Raw genomic sequence first — 23,712 nt, 5'->3', positions numbered from 1 at the left:
GGTGCTGTTGACGGTGCTGCTATGGTGGGTCTTGGCTGGTGAGTGCATTGTTCGTGCTGGTTTATTGGTTTTGGTATGTTGGTTCTGGTTGCCTTGAATGAGGGGGTTTTGTATTGCCACGCTCCTCTCTTATTCTATTTCTTTTTTAATAATAGCAACAATGTAGTATATCTTTCTTCGGCTAATGCTTTTGACTATTTGGTCCTTTCAAATTTACTTTTGTAAGAACATGAGTTGATATACAGATCTATGAATGAATGGTGAGATCTTTAATTTAATAACCTTGCATAATCTTATATCTTGGCACTGGACACAGTCAGCCTGGAAATGAGTTGATCATCTTAAAATTAGGTCTTACCATAGTCCTGATGTAGATCAAGGCCCATTGAAGCGAGTACAATGGTCCCCCCTACTCAACTGGGTATCATGACAGCACTATCCCAACAACATAAAGCCTCCCATTACTCGGACTTCGGAGAAGGAAATAGAGAGGAAGGGGACATCTACAGCTCTCTCAACCAAGCCATATTGACAGAAAAGGGGTTTTAGCTCCTAAATTACATCTCAATGTTCAAAGTAATGTCATTGCTCGGTTTAGGAAAGACTGTGTACGGTGGCTGTAGCCTCAACCCACTCTATAAACCCACCTCGGGGGATATTGGAGCCACAATTTAGAACCAAGTAAGAAACTGGAGAAAGTAAGAGCCAAACCTTAGTTATAAGCCTTCGATTACTCTGTTGGGAGCTTATCAAGGCTTGTTTTTGTCCACCTACCACGTCAGCAACATTAACGAGCGCACGTTCTCCCTTTGCCCGTCGGGAAGAACCCGAGACTAAATGCTGACTCCTCCAATAAATAGTCTATCTCAAAGACCCATAATTGGAGGCTCATATGGCACATGGTCGAGAATCTAGTACTCCGTACTGCATTCCTAATTAGTGCCACGCACGGCGACACCGCGTGGAAATTACAAATCACAACATACTCTAGACCAGCAGCTCAAAACCCAAAGTCGATCCAAGAAGATCTCGACCAAATTCGACCAGCTCGACCGAGTAGTGCCCATGCATGTCGACCCCAAAAATAGTCCTACTCCCGTACCAAGACGCCAAGCACACCATGTATATATGCGTCGCAAATCGACTTCCTCATCTGTCAAGGTTAAAATAACAAAGAACTCCCGACATAGCAACCGAAAGACCTAGAGACTACAGTTCCCAATACTGCGGTCTCCCGCGCTGACTGCGGCCAGCCCCGCTGCAGAATGTGGAGTTTGACGGCGCATATCCCTTAAGGCGCCCTACGGGTCTGGGCGGCGATAGGCTGATCTTAGCTGGTTCTGATTCCTGACATTAGGATCATCATCATTCTCAACGGCATTCGTCCACGGGTGTTCAGCTTGTTAGCTCACATATGTGGTGGATAACTTGAGGAACTTTATTCCGCTGTACTTTTTTCCGTTGCATATTCCCGTTTATTTGCGCTGTTTTGTCTAGCCTCGGACTGGGGTTGCCTTGTAATGAATGGCATGTTCTATGCTAGGGGTATATCCTCCGCCCTGTACGGAGTATACGGAGTAAGTCTTACTAGCACGGAAGCTAGAACCACGGCTGGAAGATCCTATCTCTTTCTCTCTTTATTCAGATTCCCAGCCTCGGCAATACTGACCGAGTTGACATTTTTGGCTTTCGCCGTAGATAAGGTTGGGGACAAATGCGGGTGAATCACTGCAACATGCAACATGCGACGGGGAAATCGGTCAAAATCCGCTATTATATAAACATAAAACACCTTCCTCTTTGGCCAATGCTGAAGCCCTCTCGTCCACATCTCCATATTTTTAGATCGACACCGGTCAGGGATGGGGGATAGGCGGGAACGCTGCAGGCCAGAGCCGCCAACCCTGATAAAAGGAAGCCCCCCCCCCCAGGCTAAGCCAAGGCTAAGCTGGGATAGGAAAATGAACGCTATTGGCCAGGCTGCATACTTTCATGCATTTAGCCCTTTAGCACCTCGCCTCTAAACTCCCGCCATGTGGGTTGAGCGGGAAGGAAAACCACCTAAATTATAGCGTTCAGCCCCCAACTCTCCAGTAAACGAGTACGGAAGCATGGAGTACCCTAGGAGACTATTTCAGGCCGAAATATGGAGGGGCCGTGTTTTTTTCGCATCATCGTATGATCGCAGGTTTCTTTGTGGCAGTTATTGCATATTGCATACGGTAACCCGTGCCATTGGTCTTGGATAGCAATCATTGGAGTCGAAGGCGGGTGATTCCTCCGAGACAGACCTTTGGGACCCGGATGCGGATGTAAACTGTACCCGGGGCGAAACATCACCAATCCAAAGTGGATGCGACGGTTGGAAATTAAAACGACAGCGTATATTGTACTAGTAGGCGTGTTTTACTTGGCTCCAGTTTTCGGTTGGCTTTCTTAGGGTGTTTCTTAGTTTCGAGGATCGAGTGTTGTCCTAACCAAAGTAATCCGTACTCCGTCCTCTCGTACAAATGCTTGAAAGGAGGGGTGAAAGAGTTGAGGCGGAGCAAAGTGGATTTATGGGGCGGAGGATATTGCAGATTGCATCATCCGACGGATTTATTGGAATTCTAGTCCGTTTGAAATGTCGGAGTGGCTGTTTTAGTCCAACTGGCCCAATATCCCGGGATAAAGAAGTGCTATGTGGGGTGTGGGTATTGTCTCTTTCTGCAGCGATCGGGCTTTTCCCAGCAGCCTGGTCCTTAGTTGACGGTTGGACTTTGCTTACTCCGTAGTTCGAGTGAGGTTTATTGAGTCATGTACTTGTGAACTTGTCCGCTTTAAGATATTGGTCTGTGGTTTGTCATCTATAACTGTCCACGGGTCACTAGTTAGGGTTATCAAACTGGGGACGTCATTGACGAATAGACGGTCCCTCAATCATCTTTGAGACCTCTAGAACAGGAAAGGGATAGTCTCGGCCGTACAGAATGTCTCTCGCTAAGCTGAAATTGAAAATCCCGCACGGAGGTTTGGGGGCCGTGGAGTTAATGCAAGTTATGCTGGCTTTGGACCAATCGCTGGGGGAACTTCCAAGGTTATATGATTCTATTGTGCAGTGATCAAATTCATCTGTACTCTGTAGATCTGTATTAATCAAAAAGCAGAAAAACAAAACATCGAAAGAAAAAGAAAGAAAAGAATCCATTCAACGTGGCTCCCCTGGCTCACCCCTGTTCCCTTAACACCACTACCAATAAAAAGAAAAGAAATCAACGCCAGTTATCATGCAGCTATCTCATCACACATACAACGTAATAGGGGTAAAAAGGGCTAAAACAAAACAGAAAACAAAAACAAAAATAAAATAAAAGAGTGGGGAGGCAAAAACGTGTCGGGTGGATTCGAGTCCGGTGTTCGGGGTCAATAGGGCCTGGATGGGGCGGAGATACCCGCACTTCGGGCTTTGCTGCCCCCGATCCCCCCGATCGCCTTACGGCCGTAGATCGTACTCATACAGGCCATGCATGGAGCGCGGCGAGCATGGGCCTGATTCCGGTGTGAGCGGGAATGTGAAAATAGATGTCTCCGGTGACGTCGACGGTGCTCGTTGGTCCTCGTAGTATGCAAGCGTTGGCATCTGGAAACGCAAGCAAGATATTAGCTGACGGGTCGGCATTCGGAGTAGCTTCAGCGAGGAAATTGTACCGGAAGCGCCGAAGACTGGTGTTGAGAATGGGCCTGCGCTTGGGCTTGCTGTTGGCACAGGTCGATCCCGGCCATGGTTGCGTAGCTCATGCTGAACGGACTGATCAGGTCGTCGTCGTAGGCCAGTTTGCGGGCTTGCATCGAGGGGAGCATCGGGACCAGCGAGGGGAGCTGCTCGCCATATTCGGCCTGGTAGGCGATTTCGCTGTAGGTGCTCGGCGCCGCGTGGTAGATCGGAGGCTGGGCGTAGGACGGCCGGTAGGTGTCATACGATGCCATAGATGGGTAGGAGAAGACCGGTGGTGGTGAGGCCGAAAGCTGGCGAGTGCACTGCTGGGCGAACATGGTTTGGCGGTCCTCGGAGGAATAGTAGTCGTACGAGGCAGCTCGGTCTGATTGCGAGTGGGGCTTGACATCTGTGACTTTGGAGCGCTGCTTTGTTCGAGTCTTTGGCGACGGAGGAGAGACCGGCTCTGCGTGGGATTGCTCGGGCGAAGCAGAAGTTGCAGCTCGTCTCTCGAGGTCCTCCAAGCGGCGCTTCAGTTTCTTGCCTGTTGGGTTGCGCCGGGTCAGGAATGTACACTCGGAATGGTCTTTCTCGTTTTTACTTACGATAGTTGCGTTGCGCAATACGGTTTTGGATGCGCCGACGCTCTGCGAGATCCGAGATCTTGGTCCAGTCTTCGTTTGGGTTGGCGTTAGGACTGAATGCGCTGCTGTTGAGGTGACTACCACGAGAGCCTGAACGGCCATCGTACGATGGAGAGCGATTCATAGTAAAGAGGCAAAGGCTAAGAGCGATAAGGTAAAGTACAGAATAGAGTAGACAGAGAGGAATAGTATAGTAGAAGTAGAAGTAGAAGTGGAAGTGAAAGATGAAAGTGGAGGGATGTGATAACGGGGCTATGAGGCTAAAGATCCGTGGCCAAGTGGATGCCAGTATATTTATATATAAGGCTTCGAGGACTCAAGGCCATTGATCAGCTGGAATTGGTTTTTCGGGCCTTGCAGCTAAGCCCCGTCGCGATAACCAGGTCAGTCCGTGCTCGAATGCCATTAGACTCGACTTGCCATGTGCACAAAGTCCCGGGCTTATTTCTTTTTTTTTTTTTTTTATTTAATTTGCTCAGGGATCTACGTTCAGCCTCTGGTAATACTAATGGATACTGTCATGAAACTTCTAACTACATATGTACAATGGTCAATCTACTGGAACGAAACAGCGAAACCCTTAATATCTAATATACCAATCACTAACCAAGCTGAAACCACTAAACTCCTAATTCCTACTACTAACACCGACAGACCGGTCTCTGATCGGGGGATCTCAGATCTAACACGTAGCACCAAAGTGGTACGGCGTATGATCCAAATCCAAGACGGTAGGATGGATTATTGGAGTTGGGCCGGGACTCGCTAGACGTTCGCTTGAGGGCGATCCTTATTTGACCTGACTGGCCCGAGACACGATATGCCCAGGGATGAAACGGGATGCGTGGACTTTGGGGTTACACCTTGCATTTACTTTCTTCTCTATATTCTCACGTGGGTTGCTTCAATGTGCACGGTCGTTACCACGTTTTTGTTTGGTCTTCATCTTGGCAACGGACTAGGGGATAAAGATCTGACTCTTTGGTTGATCAGGATCAGGATTCTGGCACTATTGGAATAGGAGGAGGGGTATTCGGGACTATAGACGAAAACCCTTCCTGGGAAGTCTAGGCGCACTGGAAGTCGGGCCTGTATCGCCTACAAATGCTCTTTACCAATTGGGTCGTATACTTTGATTCACCCTTACGCATGTACTGGAATAACCACTGTCCTTCGTGACTCTATAATTAATGACACTTTGCTTTTCTTGGCTGTTTTTTCTGGTTTTTCTGTTTTTTCTATTTTTCTATTTTTCTTTTCTTTTTTTCTGAATTATTGTAACCTTCCTGTGATCTCATTGACGCATTTCCACTAGTTGCCTGATTGGCGGCATCGACAATACCAATCTAGGTATATGTTGCGCAGAAATTAGTCCTGGCCGTATTCCTTTTTCGTACATCGTAGTTAGGAGTTAATGTTTGCTTACTGCCTAGTCTAATCTATAGCCCCGGAGATACGCCTAGACCCGGATTCTTGACAAATACGAAATACATCGTTCAAAGCCCGGAAATCGGGGGCCGGAAGGGAAATCCGAAAAAAGAGGCTCTTCTCAGGTAAGACAACTATGCTATGAATAGGTAGCCTTGCAGGGTCTCTCCACCAATTCGGGTCGGAGTTAATAGCAGGAATGCAGTGCGTATTGGTCCAACTCCGCTAGTGCGTGCCCGAAAGTCGTCATTATCCTCCCTGTATAGGGCTGAGCTGGACACCTTCTTATTCCTGATTGAGTAATGTCGGAGACGCATCCCATGACCACAGTGACACGCTCAACGAGCACGGCAGCTCAGGTACCCGGTACATAGTTCTCTTGACCGCTAATGCTGTTCACGCCTCCGGTTGGAATTCCAAGCATTGCACAGCCATCCTGGTGGAAACTCTTCCTCCTGCAGGGATTGTAGCCACTCACATACCATGTTCGTCCTCGGATGCTGGGATGGGTTGCATTTCGAGCCTTCTAGTAACAATCTAGAAGAATGTTCCTGGCGGTGGGCTATCATGCAGCCCCCGACCTTGCTGTGTCCGAGATGCACACCCCCCATGACACATGTATCGCTGCAGAATGCCTCGTCTTTTCCCCCATTGTGTTTTACTTGCTTTTGCCATTTTTTCCTTCTTTGGGGGAGTTTGGTGTCACTCGAGGAATATCAATGACGGCAATCTCCGAGCCTCTTGTGTCGTGCTGGCACGTTGTCGTTCTCGCTTGGGATTGTTACACTAAACGTGAAATGGACCGAGTGCGAAAGCCCATTCAAGCGAGTTCACTGGGCGTGCCAACTTCATTCCAGTTCGCTTCAAATAGATTTGCCTGGGTCGGAGACGTCGGACAAGGCGTCCAGTGCTGAAGCTGGGTGCGAACAACACAATCTCCGATGCGAGTCCATGGCAACTGCAAAACGAACATGGTTAGCGTCCAGCTTGTTGCTCTCTTCCAAGGTTGTCTCGAGTCACACCAACAACTCGGCACTTAACTTCTTCAAGTTTGCGTTTTACTATATTTGTCATGTATAGGTCAACAATAAGTCCGGGAGAGAATAATTATAGACTCTCGTCGGGGGTATCCCAAGATAAGAAGCTGACCACATGTTCCCCTCCAAGCCACCCAATTCCGGTTATTCCCCGATGCAATAGAATTCATAAGAGCCTTAATGGCAACCCCCCGAATATGCCGAGCACTAATTTTAGCCTATGAGAACCAACAACCCCCATTGTTCTCCATGCGGAACATCCTGAAACGTCTGTTGTACCCCGCTGTGGTTCTAATTCTTGAATCTGTAGCCGAAGGGCGTACAGCCTGAGTCTGAAACCTTTTCTAGTGCAGAGAAAGCCGAGCCGTCTGTTCTTTTTTTGCCTTTCCTCTCGCTTCATTTGTCGCCTCTGGGTTTAGCCTCATTCCACGTGGTCCACGTGCTGCATGTCGCCTATTTTACCTTGTTTTTGGTCAACGTGCAGCTGGATATCTGCCGTTGGTCTAGGCTGTATTCCTGCGATATGATCCATTCATCCGAACTATCAATTGGATGGCTCTCTAACTCTTGTGATTAGATTGGCATGTACGGCCCTGTCTCAGGGTTTGTCTGAAGTCAATGTGAAATTATAAGACGAAACAGGCGGGGTTACGGGTTCGGGTGGCTGGCAGTCGTCAGCACTATGTTTGTGTAAGGTCAAGCTAGACGATCTGACTAACCTATCTGAAACTCCATGCTTGGGATAGTATTATGCTGGTATCTCAGCATTGTCTCTGCAAACGAGTTATTTCGACTCAGTTCGAGCTATTGGCTTTGAAACAATCTCAGACAAGTATTTCTCTAAATAATGGTGTAGAAGGCGTTTCTCGTAAGAACAGACTGCAAAAAGTACCATTTTTACTTCAACTGCATCTGCATCTGTCAACAAAGTCTGCGTTGGCTCTTCTTCCTGACATAGTTCATGGTCAATCTATCTTCTTCCTCCATCATGTAAATCTGTCATGGTTCGTGGCGTTATATAAACAAGTTCCGAGCTAATAACTGTATAATCATTACCCCGGATGAAGATATATATTTTGGCATATATTTCGCCAGCATGTAGACTCATTTGAAAATTATGCAACCCTAGCATGGTGCCTATGCTGTGATTATATGTGTCAAGTTCTTTACTTTTCCCTTCCTAGAGGCTGTCATAATAACATATAATAACACCCCATCAATGCCTCGAATGGAGTTGACGAGGTTCATGGTTCTTACTGTTTATCTTCGCGTTTCAAGACGTCGTTTGCACCTTCCTGCATTATCCCATGAGCATCTACCCGTGGACATATTTGGAAAGGTAAAGAATCACCTATTGACGTCTGAATCCGTATAGTCTGAATCATAATCTCTGAACCTTATAAACGCCTCTTCTTCTGTTCCCTCTCCTCCTCCTCTTCTTCTTCTATCCACTCTCCTCTTTTCCATCTTAAGGGTTCTTATTTATACACTTCAACATCCTGCCCTTTCTTCAACTATCACGTTCCTGGTAAGGAATTTGCAATGAGATCTATCACCTTGAATTCTCCCCCCATGCTCTTTGGCCCTATGTTGATCAGAAGATCGCTAAGTGCAGCTTGGTTCTTCTTCCAAGGGGTATGGCTCCTTGATCCACCATGTACACTTGTCGAGTGATTGACTACATTCCCTTTCGAGATAAATTCTTATCACAACTAAGCGTAAGTGTGATACCTTTTTTTATCTCGAAAGGGAATGTAGTCAATCACTCGACAAGTGTACATGGTGGATCAAGGAGCCGTATCCCTTAGTAGAGGAGAAGGGATGCACTTAGCAATCTTCTGATAAACATAGTGCCAAAAAAACATGCAGCGTTGCTGGTTGTTACTCCAAGCTTTCTTCTCAATCAACGTCCTAGGAGTATCTCAATGTAGTTGAACTGACCTGGTAAAACCTCCGTAGTTTGTATTTTCTCCCCTCAGCAACTGTAGTGTGCCAACTATACAGCATGTGTTACTCGAGGTGTACATTATACATCTACGAAGTCGTAACTTAACGAAAACCCGAAGATAGCAAAGTTTGGAAAAGCTCTCTTTATAAAGAACCAAGCTCCAGATGAATATGTAAAAGACGCCCGCCGCTGCTCGGTAGCCTCGGTACCTCAAATATCCAAACATGCAAAATGCAAAATGCAAAATTAACCAAGAAAGTATCCCCTGAGCAAGGACTTTTGAAAGCCTCCGCGGCCATACTACAAAGCTTGGGCACAGAAGCCCTTTCGTCTCACATGCCTGTCCTAGAGCGCGACACTGACAGATTGTTAGTAGATTATCCGGGTTCAACAAGGTCAGTGCCAACTTACCTCCATTCGTGCTTCTCGTCACCGTATTGGATACCCTCCATCCAGTTCTTCATCTGGAGAGCAATCTCACCAGCCTCCTCATCCGCCTTCAAACCACAGTCAACCGTCTTACCTCTGTAACTGATGTTACGAACAGGGCTGACGATGGCAGCAGTACCAGAACCGAAGACCTCGATCATGCGGCCCTCCTCGGCTGCCTCGGCAACCTCGGACATGCGAATCTTGCGCTCGCAAATCTTCCAGCCCTTGGGACCGAGTCTCTCACGGGCGAGACTCAGAACGGAGTCACGAGTGACGCCCTCCAAGATTGTACCGTCAAGAGGAGCAGTGATAAGCTCCTTCTCTCCGGTCTCCTTGTTCTTCAAAGCAATGAAAAGGTTCATGGTGCCGACCTCGGTAACATATTCCTCCTCGCCGAAGAGCCACAGGTTCTGCTGGAAACCACGGGATGCGGCCTCGAGTTGAGGCAGAATGCAGGGAGCGTAGTTGGCTCCAAGCTTCTTGTCACCAACACCGCCGGGCCAGGCGCGGACGGCGTAATCAGTGGCCTCCAGGGAGATGGCCTTGAAGCCAGTTGGGTAGTAGGGACCCACGGGACTGGCAATCACATACAGAAGAGCGGATCCTGGTGGGCCAACTCCCAGGGTCTTCTGGGTACCAATCATGGTAGGGCGCAGGTACAAGGAGTAGCCGCGAGCGCTGTGGAGGTTAGCAAGGATATCCATCTAATCCACACAAGATATACTCACTCAGGAATAAACCGACTATCGAGCTTCACCAATTCTCCAATAATCTTTGTCAGGGCGTCACCATCAATAGTAGGAAGGGCAATGCGCGCCGAAGACTTGTTCAGGCGTTCCATGTTCTTATTGGGGCGGAACAGACGGATGCCACCGGTGCTGTCCTTGTACGCCTTCATGCCCTCGAAGCATTCAAATGCGTAGTGGAACACACAGGTCGCAGGATCCAAGCTGAGGTTCTGGTAGGGGATAATGCGAGGTGCGTGCCATCCGTCGGTAGCTGTCCACTCCACGGAGAGCATGTGATCTACATTACAATTGGTCAGGGTCTGGAAGGCAATAGAGCGCAGAGGTTCTCTTACCTGTGAAGTACTTTCCAAAAACAAGATCCTTTGATTCCTTTAGCTCCTTAGGGGTGGTGGTCTTGGTGATGGTCAATTTGGAAGGGTCAAGACCTGGGAGCTGGGAGGCGGCTGCCATGGAGGCGCTGAAAGTTCTCTGCCATGTCCGGCTGGCGGTAACGTTCTGTGATGAGAGAACACGGGGCATTGAGAGCCCGGTCAGTGCCTGTCGGCGAGCGAATTGGTGAAGCGACTTCATGACTGTGGTGATGTTAGGAACGATCCAAGGGCCAGCCAAGGGTATAGAGAGTGAAGAGTGTGGCAATTGAGCAATTGAGTCACTGGGAGAAGTATAAACGTACTGAAATCGAGGAGGTCAATGGAGGTTTATATCACAACCAGAAAGATGACTCCGCGCCAGAACTGCAGCCTCTCTGCGGAGCTCGACAACAACTCCGATGACTCGGAGGCCCCAATCAGGAAGTTCTGCCACCGCCCTACAGATAAAGATTGTCGCTGCCAATCAGCGACTGCAAATTAGAGTTGCCCGCCGACTTCGGCTAGTTCGGCTTCCTTTGGCTTGCTGCGGCTTGCATCGGTTACGACCGAGCTCGGTAGGGCTTCAGGCCTGAGGCACATGCCAGCTATTGACACGATCACGTGATAATACCGATAGGAAGAGTGCCTGTTATCGAGGACCTGAGGTCGTATTGCGCCGGATTATTGACCAAGTATGCACCCAGTGGACAATTCCTCTCAGCCTTTGAGCTAATGTTATTAACCCCCCATTAGCCATCGAGTTCCAACACCGGTCCACCTTCCATTGACCCTCCTTCTAAATCTCACTGTTGTTGAAACTAAATATGTCTTATGCTGGCTACACCGTGACGACACTGTGAAACGAACAACTCCCTTCATTCCGACTATCGTGCCGACCAATTCTCGTCTGCGGCCTTACCACCATGTTTTCGTCTGCGCTCAAATCGTTCAGTTCCAACATTTCCGCCCATTACCAGATCTCACCTAACCCCACCGTCTACTCCGGCCCCTGGAAAATCCACGATGCAAAGAAGAAGTCCACAGGAACGGCGGCTTCGGTGTTTATATTTGATCGCAAGTCACTGGAGACACGCTCTAATGGGTTCGGAAGGAGTTCTGGGTCCTCCGCCAAGAAGCTACAGGACGATGTGATCGAACGACTTAAGCGCGAAGCAAGCAATCTCGCGCGCCTACGGCACCCATCTATTCTTCAGGTGCTCGAGCCCGTGGAGGAGACACGTAATGGGGGTCTCATGTTTGCTACGGAACATCTCACCGCTTCACTTTCCGGGCTGCTGCTGGAAAAAGACGACCAAGAGAATACCACACGCGCTGGTTCGCGAACCAGCCGGTACGTGGTTGAGGAGGCTGATGGGACTCGGAGAAGAAGAGAGGTGGAGATGGATGAGTTAGAAATTCAAAAGGGACTCTTGCAAGTTGCTAAAGGTCTTGAATTCCTTCACGAGTCTGCGGGTTTAGTGCATGGAAATCTGAACCCGGAGGCCATCTATATCAATTCCAAATCAGATTGGAAGATCTCTGGTCTGGGATTTGCGGGGCCTCCAGACTCTTCTGAAACTCGTTCGACGCTACCGCCATTGGCTGTGTCCGAGGTTCTCTATCAAGAACCAAGGCTGCCCGCTTCGGTACAATTGAACCTTGATTACACGTCGCCTGACTTTGCCATGGACTCCAATGTGTCTGCGGCCGCCGATCTCTTCTCTTTAGGGCTCGTCATCATCGCTCTGTACAACTCTCCGCATGTCTCGCCTTTACAAACGCACGCAAATTTGTCCACATATAAGAAACTGCTGAGCTCTCCGTCTTCCACTCCGTCGCAGAGCAATAATTTCCTCTGTTCGAAGCCAATTCCCAAGGGTCTACTTTCTGATGTCCTACCGAGGCTCATTACCCGAAGGCCTGCCCAACGCATGAATGCTCGAGAATTCCAACAAGCACAGTACTTTGACAATGTGTTAGTTTCCACTATCCGGTTCTTGGAATCTTTACCAACAAAGAATCCCAATGAGAAGACTCAATTCTTGCGTGGCTTACAACGGGTACTACCTGAGTTCCCGGTTTCTGTCCTAGAGAGAAAGCTATTGGGAGCCTTGATGGACGAACTCAAGGATCGGGAATTGCTTCCGCTCATATTGCAAAACGTGTTCGGTATTCTTAAGCGGATTCCCAACGGACGCCGTGTATTCCCAGAGAAAATCATGCCTCGTCTGAAGGAAGTCTTTGGAGCTGGCTCGGGCAAGGGGGCTGCTGAACGAGACTCCAAGAAAGATGCTGGTCTCATGGTTGTGCTTGATAATATGAAGCTGATTGCTGATAATTGTTCAGGGATGGAGTTCAAAGATGGTGAGTTTTGTAAATGGAAACCTTCGAGCTTACATCTAACGCTTCTTTCTAGATATTCTACCCTTGATTCGGCTCGGACTGGATTCTCCCACTCATTCTTTGGTGGATGCTTCCCTTAAATGCCTCCCTGTGATGCTCCCAGTTCTCGATTTCAGTACTGTCAAGAATGAGGTGTTCCCTCCCATTGCTGCCACTTTTAGTCGCACTAGCAGCCTCGCTATCAAGGTTCGCAGTTTGGAAGCTTTTAGTGTACTTTGCGGCGCCTCTGCAGAAGGTTCAGACGGGCTTGACGATGATTTGTCTGGAATCCAGGCGACTAAGTCAAAACCAGCCAAGTCCTCGATATTGGACAAGTATACTATTCAAGAAAAGCTCGTCCCGTCTCTCAAAGGGGTTAAAACGAAAGAGCCGTCGGTGATGATGGCAGCGTTGAAGGTGTTTCGTCAAGTTGGAACCATCGCAGATACCGAATTCCTGGCTTTGGAAGTTCTGCCGGTTCTCTGGAGTTTCAGTCTCGGGCCACTTTTGAGCCTTCAACAGTTCAATACCTTTATGGCTCTGATAAAAACTCTCTCAGCGAGGATTGAACAGGAGCAAAGCAAAAAGCTGCAAGAGCTATCCTCTGGCGCTGGACCAACGGGTTTCCAAACTGGTGCCGACGAATTTTCGCAGTCTGCCACTGGCCTGGGCTCGCCCGATGCGGACGGCGGCGCTGGCAGCTTCGAACGCCTTGTTCTCGGGAAGAAGGCATTGCCTGCAAATGGCCAGAGTATAGATATGTGGGGTAGTATGGAGCCAGCCAAGCCAGCGGTTCCAAGCATGCCGCCTTCATTCTCGTGGTCTTCAAATAATGTAGGCATGACACCCCAAGCCAATGCCTTAAGCCAACAGTCCAATCTTGGATTCCGTTCCATTACACCAGATCAGAAATTGGGTTCTTTCCCGGCTCTTGCTCCTTCTCGGCAAGCTTCACCGGTTGTCCAAGCCTTCCCTACTATGCAGCCCTCATCTTCTATCTGGGGAGCCCCAGCCAATGCCAATGTTCGGTCCCACACAGGCCCAACAGGTCAGTCTTTGGGGTCCATGTCGACTATGATACCCTCGAATCATATGTCCGGGTCAACGGCGCAACCGGCACCCAACTACTCCTCGTTCTCAATCCCCCCTCCTCCTACAGGAACCATGGTGTCCAACAGCGCTATGAGACCCCCTCCGATGAACACAGCCAACAGATCAACGTCTTTCCAAGGCACCGCCGCGACACCACAGGCAACGCAAAAGCAAGGGTTGGACAAGTATGAGAGTCTGATATAAAGAAAAATTCTTGTTATTTTCTGGCTGATACCCCTTTTTATTGCTGTTATTGCTGCTATTGCACATTTCCGGCATAGTAAATAGTCGCTGCAGCAGTTGTAATTAAGAAAAGTGACCAAAGAACATTCAATTAGCAAATCAGCCCATGCCAAGCAATATAGATCGGGACTCCATCGGTGATCCGGCCGTTGGCTAGGGAGACACGTACCTGATTGGTGCCTCTTCATACTCTATGTCATACTTCGTCGTTAAACCCCTCCATATGCACTCAATGCGTGGCATTTCGCCGCATTTGTTCTCCCGGAGCTCCGTGTCACCTTTGTTACCCCTCCATCGAATCTCTCGCCGGTTGACTCCCAGACTGGCAAACACCTTCTCCTCGTATACTCATCTAACTCGCGCCGCCATGGACTTCAGCATCAAACAGCATTATCTGGCTGACTCACCTCCGACCGTGGTCAGACTGGAAGTCAAGTCACACTTTGATACACTCAAAGACCAAAACTTGAGAAAATATGCGCACTTTATGAGCAGGTATCGTGTTCCTGGATTCCACCCCAAGAGCTATTGGCAGCTAACCTTTCTCGATATACAGGGCCGCATTTGAGGGCACTCGAGTCACCCTGCGCCAGGTCTCCCCCGAGTCCGAACCTATATACGACCTCATCCTGTCACTCTACCACGCCGCCAATGGCGACTGGAACAGCCTCGCCCAGAAAACACAAGTCAGTCCCGACGACCTCCGTTTCTTCCTTGAATATGCGAGTCAATTCTTGGGCAACTGCGGAAACTATAAGGGCTTTGGTGACTCAAAGTTCATCCCTCGGCTGTCCGTCTCCGCATTCGAGGCTCTGGCATCGGCTACCGCGGAGACAAAGGCGGCTTTCCAGAAGGCCAACACCACCGGAGGAGGGATCTACGAGACCAGCGAAGGATCGATGATGCACCTCGGATATCCTAAGGGCGGCCACATGACCACCTACTACCCCGATTCGCCAACGATCTCAAAGGAGGAAATTACGGCAGTTGGTGACTTGATGGAGAAGAAGGGACTTGCGTTGGAGAATACTAGACTCCGGAAGACATCCTCGGGTGATTTCGAGCTTTTGATCGCGTCTGGTGTTTCGTCGCCTCCTGTGAGGGACCGAGATCTCGGCGATGTGGACACATTTGAGCTTGAGGGAGATCTGAAGGGAAAGACACTGCGTCTTGTCTTCGGTGACCATCAGGAGGAGATGGCAAAGATCGCACACAGTATCAAGCAGGCAGAACTTTCTGCTGCAAATGATAACCAGAAGAAGATGTTGGACTCATATGCTCTCTCATTTGGGGCTGGATCCATCGAGGCTTTCAAGGAGAGCCAGCGCATCTGGGTTAAGGACCAAAAGCCAGTGCTGGAGACGAACCTGGGCTTTGTTGAAACATACAGAGACCCCCACGGTGTGCGCGGAGAATGGGAAGGCTTCGTTGCTTTGGTATGACATGTGCTAGATCTATATTGGCCGGTATCGCTAACATTTGCAGGTCAATCTGGAGCGCACCCGCGCCTTTGGTACGCTGGTTGATAGTGCCGAGAGCATGATTCCCAAGCTTCCCTGGGGTAAGGACTTTGAGAAAGACAAGTTCCTCAGCCCCGACTTCACATCATTGGAAGTTTTGAGTTTCGCCGGCTCGGGTCTCCCAGCTGGCATCAACCTGCCCAACTATGATGACATTCGCCAGAACCTTGGCTTCAAGAACGTGTCTCTGGGCAATGTTCTCAGCGCCAAGGCTCCTAACGAGGCTATTCCTTTCATTGCTGAGAGTGACCAGGAGGTCTACCGCTCATTCCGGGACCCGGCCTTTGAGGTCCAGGTCGGTATCCATGAATTGCTGGGTCATGGAACTGGCAAGCTGTTGCAGGAGACAGCGCCAGGGGAGTATAACTTTGATATTAAGAACCCACCCATCAGCCCCGTCACCAACAAGCCCATTTCGACCTGGTACAAGCCTGGACAGACATGGAGCTCTGTCTTTGGTTCCATTGCTTCGTCATACGAGGAGTGCCGTGCCGAGTGCGTTGCCATGGTTCTTGGCTGCGACTTTGGCATCCTGAAGATCTTCGGATTCGGCGATGGCAAGGAAGACTTGGCTGGTGAGGCCGGTGACGTCCTGTTCGCGGCCTACCTTTCCATGGCTCGCGCCGGTCTGGTTGCCCTCGAATTCTGGGATCCGAAGACCCAGAAATGGGGCCAGGCACACATGCAGGCTCGGTACAGTATTCTGCGCACCTTCCTCGATGCCGGTGATGACTTTGTCAAGTTGTCTTACAAGAAGGAGGATCTCTCTGATCTAGAGATCCATCTTGATCGGTCCAAGATCCTGACTCATGGACGTCCTGCCGTAGAGAAGTACCTCCAGAAGCTTCATGTCTACAAGAGCACCGCAGATATCGAGGCTGGTAAGGGCTTGTACGACGATATTACCTCCGTTGACAGCTGGTGGGGAACCTCCGTTCGTGAGGTCGTTTTGAAAAAGAAGGTCCCACGCAAGATCTTTGTGCAGGCCAATACTATTCTAGAGGGTGACCAGGTCACCTTGAAGGAGTATGAACCGACCCTCGAGGGTCTGATTCAGAGCTATGCAGAGCGTAACGTCTGATATATCTATATACAGTATACAAATGAAATACATATATATTATATATCTCTTTCCCATGGAAGTAGCTACATGTACATATCAATAACCTCCTTTGTGATGTCTTCTCAGATCCGTTTGGACGACCTTTGTGTGACTACCCCTATTCCACACCAAACTACTCCAACAACTCTCTACTAGGTCATATTTGATTCTTTCTGCTCCCTTGCAATATTCATCGTAAAATCCAAGCTAAGACTATACGGCGGATGTACATTCCAAGATTGTACACAAACCCTGGACTATAAAATGATAGATCAATAGTACAACATAGTCAGGTGGGGACCGGCTGGGAATAGGTCAACACATCTGACTGACTTCGAGTCACGCCCATGTCATCTCGCAATAATGTTCCTGTAAAATAGAAACTCGAAATTGAATCCAAACTAAACCCAAACTAAAGTAAAAGACAGAGGACACCATATGTGCCAAGTCTCGATGGTGAGGCGCTCGGACTTACCGCCGTCCAAGTTGATCTACCCGTCTTCCCCAACCTCTAAGCGCTCTCCTTCTCCAACACTCAATCACTGCGAATCTAGCAGATGAAAGCATATATCTGTTCTACTCCCTTTGGAAACAATCCTTCTTTCAACCAGGTGCTAGAAGTCAGTCATTGAATTGGAAAGACTCGCCGACACGGCAACTCGGACGACACTCGACCCAGATCAGTCGCATTGCTAGACTAGGTCAGAATTCGATCATCTCGATTGCGCATATCAGCCTGTCTGACTGATTCAGGCAATAATAGAAACCACGGTGTCGCGAGAAACGCCGCCGTCGGACCCATCAACCACGGCGTGCCCGCCCCATCCAACGGACTCCCTAGAGGAGGACGACGATTATTACACTGCACCTCCACCGCACTCCCCAGCATCAGTGTCAAGTTCCTCCACCGCATATCCTCCGCCATTTTCGTCTCTTATCTTTTCGTTACCGCAAGACACCAATCGCCCATACAAAGTTACTGAACCTGGACCCGCTTGTCCTCCAGCCTTAGCGCCTCCAGCCTTAGCGCCTCCAGCACCTGTCGAGGAGTCGCTCGAGCCGGCCCCATCTTCGGCAGTTGTTGCTGATACAAAAGCGTCTTTCACCGAACCAAAAAACGAGGGCTCTTCCGACGACGGTGAACCACCACCACCATATACAGAAGGCTATAGTCCACTTGAGTCATTCACCTACGTGATGGCTGCTGCAGGAGGTGCCTCCAGTATCATAACCCAGGTCCAGCAGACCGGGGGTCCGCCAATCAACACTCTTGGTGGTATGTTTGTACCAAGGCCGCTTGGTATGCTTTGCGCTAACAGGGTATAATAGATATCGGCGGAGATGAACATGTTGGTCTCGACCTTCGGTAGGTCACACACTGATATATCTCAATTATGCATAGTCTAACAAGTTGATAGTGGTACGCGCTTTACCCTTTCGCGGGATGAGCTGTTGACTTTGCCTGAATTTGTTCTGCTCTCCCTCTTCCCCAATGGCCTCCTCCCGGATGGACATGCTGCAAATGGTTTCCACGATGGGGATGTATTCCCGGTTGACGTACGCAAATCCCTATCTTGAGTATCGAATTCTTCTGACATTTATTATCCAGTATGACCCAGTCTCACTTCAGTACATGCTGGATTTCTTCCGAACTGTCGCACAAACCATCCCCGCATCTCTGCCTTCCAGCTCAAACTCACCAGAAATGGAAATGCAGGACCCACTGCAGGGCTCAGCCCGTGACATGCTGCAAGACCGTGCTGGTATCATTGTTCTTCGAGAGGACCTTGACTTTTATGTGATCCCTCCCTACGCCGACATTGGACACGATGAAATGCTTGAAGTCAAGCGGGCGGCCGGCAGATCACTGTTGAAACAGGACGGCATCTTTTCTGGACTGCGCAAGAGCGAGGAGATTGGATCAACCGAGCAGCATCTTATTGAAATGCTGACAGCTGGGTGAGTAGAACCGGGTTCTCAATTATGGGCCAACGCTAATATACAATATAGAGGATTTGATCGTTCTGACCAGTGGGGTCACCGTGCTCCAGAGCCTAACAAGGCAGTAATCTGCAGTCTTGCGCTGGCTAAACTCCGCACCGACATCCGCGGAGACTTGTCAAACAACAATTCTGTGGGCATGGCCCAGAAGCTTCTCCTCTTTTGGCGCAAGCCTGCCCGCCGCTGCTGGTGGGAGGGTATCGAGCTGGACGACGTCGAGGGCGTCGAGGGACAAGTAAAGGTCTGGATCCGGCGTGTGTGGACTTTGGAGATGGTAAGACCCCTATTCTCAGTTGACTCGAAATTCTTGATAGCTAATCCCTTCGCAGAGTGTTATTGGGCTTCGCTAATTTTTTTCCCCTTATTCTTTCCTTTGCATGTGCGATTATCATTCCCCCGGCCTTGCGGCTCGAAGTTTCGACTGTTATTTTTTTTCTAAAGTTGCATTGAAATATGTCTGCAACAAATATTCAAGTTTTCATCTTACCAACAGCAGCGCTCTACTCAGCATTTTGGTGTACTCATTCCTTTCAATGTATTCATTTTCTAGTCGATTGGTAAACTCTTTCATGGCATCAGTTTGACAGTGAAGGTTGAATATATGGTGCATATCTAGTTTGCAATTGTAGCATTTTCCTCACATGCTGTTTGCTTGTTTTGTGGGCCTTGTATTCCTACAATAGGTTCAGTTCACTACATAGTAGAGCAACAGGCAAATGCCAGTGCCTCTTGATGATGCTAGACCTGGACTTGGACTGCGCGACCATGGATGATCGCGGTCTTGACAGGACTCTGCCTAGCCTGGCGCATCTAAAATTCGTGCTCGAAATCAAAGGTTGGCCAACGGGTGAGTTTGTGGTCACATAGTATGCAGAGCTCTGACTTAGGAAAGTAGAACGTGCCGATTGAAACCGCATTGAGCGTCTAAAAGAAGACGACGGTGTAGAAGCCGCAGAAGAAGACCGAAAAGACCGCACTCTGCACGCGACAACACCAGACTACTGCATATAGTAAAATACTTCCTTCTTAACTGCACATCTCGAACAGATACGACCATACCGGACCCTACCGGGCTGCCAGGAATGCACTCGAACCAACCGAGAATGTCTTGGTTTCGTGATGAGACTGAATCCCCACGACCATGCAGGAAGCACCGGGCAGTGATTGTAGACTTCTAGGAACCATTTTTCACAGAGGTTCTCTTCTCACAGACGTTGATCTCTTGCGGAAGTCCTCTTTTCACAAATGCTTTTCACGGGCATTTTCGAATGAAGCAGATGAGGTGATGGATAAGCTCTGCTATACCTTTTTTGAGCGCCATGCTTTTTATATTTCAGTGACCAAGGGAGGCCATTCACAAACCAATTTGTGAACCTAATGAGATAGAACTACAATGGTTCGGTGTGAGGCATAGCACGTGATGCCCTTCCTGGAACAGGACTAGCGTCGAATTTGGCAAAGTCGCGCAGAATATCGATCCCAGAGCCATTCTCCAGCTGTATTCTTTCTGGATACCTTTGACGCGATCTTAACTTTTTTTCTACCACGTTACTTTATGCCGTGGAATCATACAAGTACTTGTTGTTAACTTTTTTGCGCTTGGGCCATTGCCAATTGTGCCTCACTGCAGTGATCAGCCCTTCGAACATCGAACCGATCAAAACAATCGCAAGCTCGTTCTTTTCTCGCGCATACCCTCGAAGAGGCATGTTCTTGTGCAATTGAATCGCCAACATGTCTCCTCTTCGGGGCTATATCAGTTCCTACCCCCCGCGCATGCGCCATTATGGAAACGCGTTGCTCACACCTGTCGTTCCTCCGTCTCAAACCGGCCCGACTCCGCGCACCACGAAGCGTGGAACTACCGCCATCAACTATGCTGAAGACGGCTTTGATGACGAAGATTTCGATGAGACTGATGGGCCCCGGCGCCCGACGGGACTGCGAAGTCTTCGGCGCGAAGAATCCGCCACCGACAAGTTGGTGCCCTACTCGGAGAAGCTGGGCAAAGAAGTGCATGCACCCGTGGAGGTGCAAGGCCTCTTTCGCGAGTGGATGATCAAGAGAATGTTGCGACCAGCGTATGTTCCCTATTGCCGGGGCTGATGTGGCCATTAACGACAGTGGCCTCTGTCTTCCCCGTCTATCCTTGGATCTGGCTAACATACAGCGTGGTGATTCTAGGTGTGCCGATCAACTGCAGATTCAAGCGCAACTCCCCTTGACGCTCGTTCCCATCCGAATTGATGTCGAAGTCCCCGCTCATCAACCCCTCGAACCATTCCCCTTCCCACGCGCAGTCGTGGACCCTAACGTCACCCACGCTCTTCCTGCGTATCGCAGACCTGAACCATTACCCCCGTTCCGCATTAAGGATACTTTCTTGTGGAACCTCCATGAATCACTCTCAACGCCTGAAGAATTTGCTATTGGATTCGTTCGCGATCTCGATCTCCCAAATCCTCAGGCTACGACTATGACCATCAGCAACCAGATCCGACAGCAGTTGGAGGAATACGCTGGTGTGGCTCTTCACCCACTTTTTCAGAGCACAGACGCAGGCACGGTGCCCAGCGTTCTGCCACATACTGAGCCGTCAAGAGAGACACCAACGACACCAGCTGCTGCCACCGTTGCGACACCTGATAGCCGGCCCAATGTGACGACCACTGTAACCGTAACGAAGGAACCGCTGGTAAATGACAGTCTTTTGAACCCAGACGACGCATATCGGTGTTTGATCACCCTCAATATCAACCTGCAAAACAAGCTGTATACAGACAAATTCGAGTGGTCTCTGCTACACCCACCTGGCATGGCCGAAGAGTTTGCACGCATCACTTGCGCTGATCTCAGCCTTGGTGGTGAATGGGTTAGTGCAATTGCGCATGCCATCTACGAAGCAGTTTTGAAGTTCAAAAAGGAAGTCTGCGAAAGCGGTGCTCTTGTCAGCGGCTACGGCAACGACATTGACAATTTGGCAGCCAACGGTGTGGAGGCTGGCTGGCGGTACGACCCTGAAACCATTTGCGATGAGTGGCAGCCTCAGGTTGAGACACTGTCCAAGGAGGAAATCGAACGGAGAGAGGGTGACCGTGAGCGTCAGATCCGACGTCTGCGCCGAGAAACAGCCAGGTTCTCTTCAACCACGGGCATCACACCTGAGATCTCACGACAGGCCAGTGGTAATTACTTCGAGGTGGATAGCGAGACTCCGCTGGGACGTGGAGAAAGGAACAAGCGCAAGCGCCGATTCCGCAGCTTGAGTCCTTCGGGCAGAAGTGGCACTCCTGGTGGCCGGGGAACTCCTGATACTGGATCAGGGGCAGGATACGGTGGCGGTGGCGGCACGCTCTCCGAGTGGTATGTGCTGCTAGATACATTGTTAGAATATTTACTAATGATTCTGCTTAGGGAACGTCAAAGCTGGAGATGCAAGAACTGCGCGGTGTGGGGCACAGCTGTTTGGGCTGTGCGTGATGGTCCAGATGGCCCACGGGTAAGTCTTTACTTTAGAATGTCTTGCAAACAGTCTCTAACCATCCTTTCCAGACACTCTGCCACAACTGTGGCCTGCTCTATGAGCGTGATAAGGTTGTACCGGAATGGTCCAAGGATCTTCATCGTCACGACGTGCCCATCGGCCGATATGGCTAAATCAACGCCATTTTCCTTGCATCACCTTAATGTACTTTCCTAAGCTTCAATGACCTTCCTCACGCCACCATTTCTCCTTTCTCCGTGTCCTTTCAACATTTAATCCGCTATTGGTGCACTTTCAACCGATCCGGCGTTACGGCGCATCGCCTTTGTTTTGTTGCAGATCGATTTCCATCCGCAAAATCCGGGGGCGTTACTGTCATTGTGAATCCACATATTTCTCTCAATCGGCGTCTTTCTGTCTTGCCTCACATGTTTTCGATGGATGGCTATAGGCAAAGAGCTAGGAACTAGAGTAGAAATGCAATCAGATTAGCCAATGATCCACTTTGAAGTACATATTTGATATTGATGACATTTAAAACATGATCTCATAGACTTACCTCCTCACTTCCTTTTATTGATTTATGGATGTTCTGGAATGAAGTGAAACATCCCTGTCTTAAATTGTACTCGACAAGGTCATCCTTCACGACGAGCCTAACCAGTCTGGCACTGACTCAACAAATCAACCCTCAAGGAACTTCAGAATATGATCGAAGCCCTCAGGCGCCTTAACCCAATGCCCATCCCCTTCCGCACCCGTAAACTCCTCCCAGTCAACACGTCCCACAATCTTCCTCAGAACCTGACAAGCCTGCCGCCCAAGCTCAACAGACACCCACGGATCATCAGCCCCATGACTCAAAAACACAGGCGTCTCCAAAACCGCACCACCATCAACCTTACCCTCAGGCACCACCTCCCCAGCACCAGCAATCTGCTCAAAATAGAACCCCGAAATCAAACTCCGCGTCTGCGCACTCCCAGGCCCAAGGTCCGGCTCAGACAACAACCACTCCAGCTGCTGCGCAAACGGCAACCACCCACAAAAGCCCAGCAGCCCACCCAGCGGGCCCTGAAAGCGGCCCGTCGCCGACGCAGCCAGGAACGCCCACAACGCCGTCGCCATGCCCTGGCTCATCCCGCCGAGATAAATATTAGCGTACTTCCCATCTAGCAGGCGCGCCTCGTCGTCGATGATGGAGAGGATGTGGGCGATGGACTCGCGGAGTCCGGCTTTCTGCAGTTCCTGGTGCTCGTAGATGTTGTCGAGTGAGTATGCGTCGAACCATGCGCACATCTCTTCTTTGAAGGCTGTGCTCCACCGGTTGTGGGAGGTTGGGAATACCCAGCGGTAGGAGGGGAGGTTGGTAGGCAGGTTTTTGCCGTTGGAGGTTTCGGATGAGAAGAGCTCTGAGGCGAACTCGCCGCCGTCGCTGCCGCGGCCGTGTAGGAGGATCACGGTATGTGTGTGGGGGGTTTGGGGTGGGTGAATGTGGGATTTGGGGAATTCCATGCTTGCGAGCTGTTTGGATATGTATTTTTGGTGATTTGGGATTTGGGATTTGGGATATCGGTGATGTCAGATATGGGGGGGTTCTCAGCTC

The 23,712-nt window shown here is 49.7% G+C and overlaps 7 protein-coding genes across 7 annotated transcripts; 4 read left to right on the top strand and 3 right to left on the bottom strand.

Moving 5' to 3' along the window:
• Positions 1 to 3,472: 3,472 nt before the first annotated feature.
• N7518_007397 (bZIP transcription factor) lies at positions 3,473 to 4,462 on the bottom strand (the record flags this gene model as incomplete). Its single annotated transcript, XM_057188324.1, has 3 exons — positions 3,473 to 3,619; positions 3,688 to 4,238; positions 4,300 to 4,462. The coding sequence occupies 3 exons, from the start codon at positions 4,460 to 4,462 to the stop codon at positions 3,473 to 3,475; spliced, it is 861 nt and encodes a 286-aa protein (XP_057040027.1).
• A 4,634-nt stretch (positions 4,463 to 9,096) lies between these two features.
• N7518_007396 (branched-chain amino acid aminotransferase, cytosolic) lies at positions 9,097 to 10,502 on the bottom strand (the record flags this gene model as incomplete). Its single annotated transcript, XM_057188323.1, has 4 exons — positions 9,097 to 9,109; positions 9,163 to 9,861; positions 9,912 to 10,209; positions 10,265 to 10,502. 4 exons carry the CDS (start codon positions 10,500 to 10,502, stop codon positions 9,097 to 9,099), a joined length of 1,248 nt encoding a protein of 415 aa, XP_057040026.1.
• Positions 10,503 to 11,205: 703 nt separating this feature from the next.
• On the top strand, positions 11,206 to 13,960 carry N7518_007395 (putative protein kinase Scy1; the record flags this gene model as incomplete). Its single annotated transcript, XM_057188322.1, has 2 exons — positions 11,206 to 12,646; positions 12,699 to 13,960. The coding sequence occupies 2 exons, from the start codon at positions 11,206 to 11,208 to the stop codon at positions 13,958 to 13,960; spliced, it is 2,703 nt and encodes a 900-aa protein (XP_057040025.1).
• A 232-nt stretch (positions 13,961 to 14,192) lies between these two features.
• Positions 14,193 to 16,600, top strand: N7518_007394 (dipeptidyl-peptidase III; the record flags this gene model as incomplete). Its single annotated transcript, XM_057188321.1, has 3 exons — positions 14,193 to 14,494; positions 14,556 to 15,435; positions 15,485 to 16,600. The coding sequence occupies 3 exons, from the start codon at positions 14,193 to 14,195 to the stop codon at positions 16,598 to 16,600; spliced, it is 2,298 nt and encodes a 765-aa protein (XP_057040024.1).
• Positions 16,601 to 17,386: 786 nt separating this feature from the next.
• On the top strand, positions 17,387 to 18,972 carry N7518_007393 (putative general stress response protein Whi2; the record flags this gene model as incomplete). The annotated part of the gene is made up of 6 exons (XM_057188320.1): positions 17,387 to 17,897; positions 17,951 to 17,987; positions 18,040 to 18,178; positions 18,231 to 18,580; positions 18,632 to 18,896; positions 18,952 to 18,972. Coding segments are annotated over 6 exons (1,323 nt in total), but the record flags the coding sequence as incomplete, so codon positions are not given.
• Positions 18,973 to 20,356: 1,384 nt separating this feature from the next.
• Positions 20,357 to 22,279, top strand: N7518_007392 (putative RSC complex subunit Sfh1; the record flags this gene model as incomplete). The annotated part of the gene is made up of 4 exons (XM_057188319.1): positions 20,357 to 20,703; positions 20,807 to 21,985; positions 22,037 to 22,121; positions 22,175 to 22,279. 4 exons carry the CDS (start codon positions 20,357 to 20,359, stop codon positions 22,277 to 22,279), a joined length of 1,716 nt encoding a protein of 571 aa, XP_057040022.1.
• A 511-nt stretch (positions 22,280 to 22,790) lies between these two features.
• N7518_007391 (alpha/beta hydrolase) lies at positions 22,791 to 23,621 on the bottom strand (the record flags this gene model as incomplete). Its single annotated transcript, XM_057188318.1, has 1 exon — positions 22,791 to 23,621. One exon carries the CDS (start codon positions 23,619 to 23,621, stop codon positions 22,791 to 22,793), a length of 831 nt encoding a protein of 276 aa, XP_057040021.1.
• Between the last annotated feature and the right edge of the window lie 91 nt (positions 23,622 to 23,712).

Source organism: Penicillium psychrosexuale (assembly GCF_028828465.1).
Source record: "Penicillium psychrosexuale strain IBT 29551 chromosome Unknown utg000004l, whole genome shotgun sequence".
Taxonomy (NCBI): domain Eukaryota; kingdom Fungi; phylum Ascomycota; class Eurotiomycetes; order Eurotiales; family Aspergillaceae; genus Penicillium; species Penicillium psychrosexuale.
Note: the sequence above shows the minus strand (reverse complement) of the source record. Positions and strands in the feature narration are given on the sequence as shown.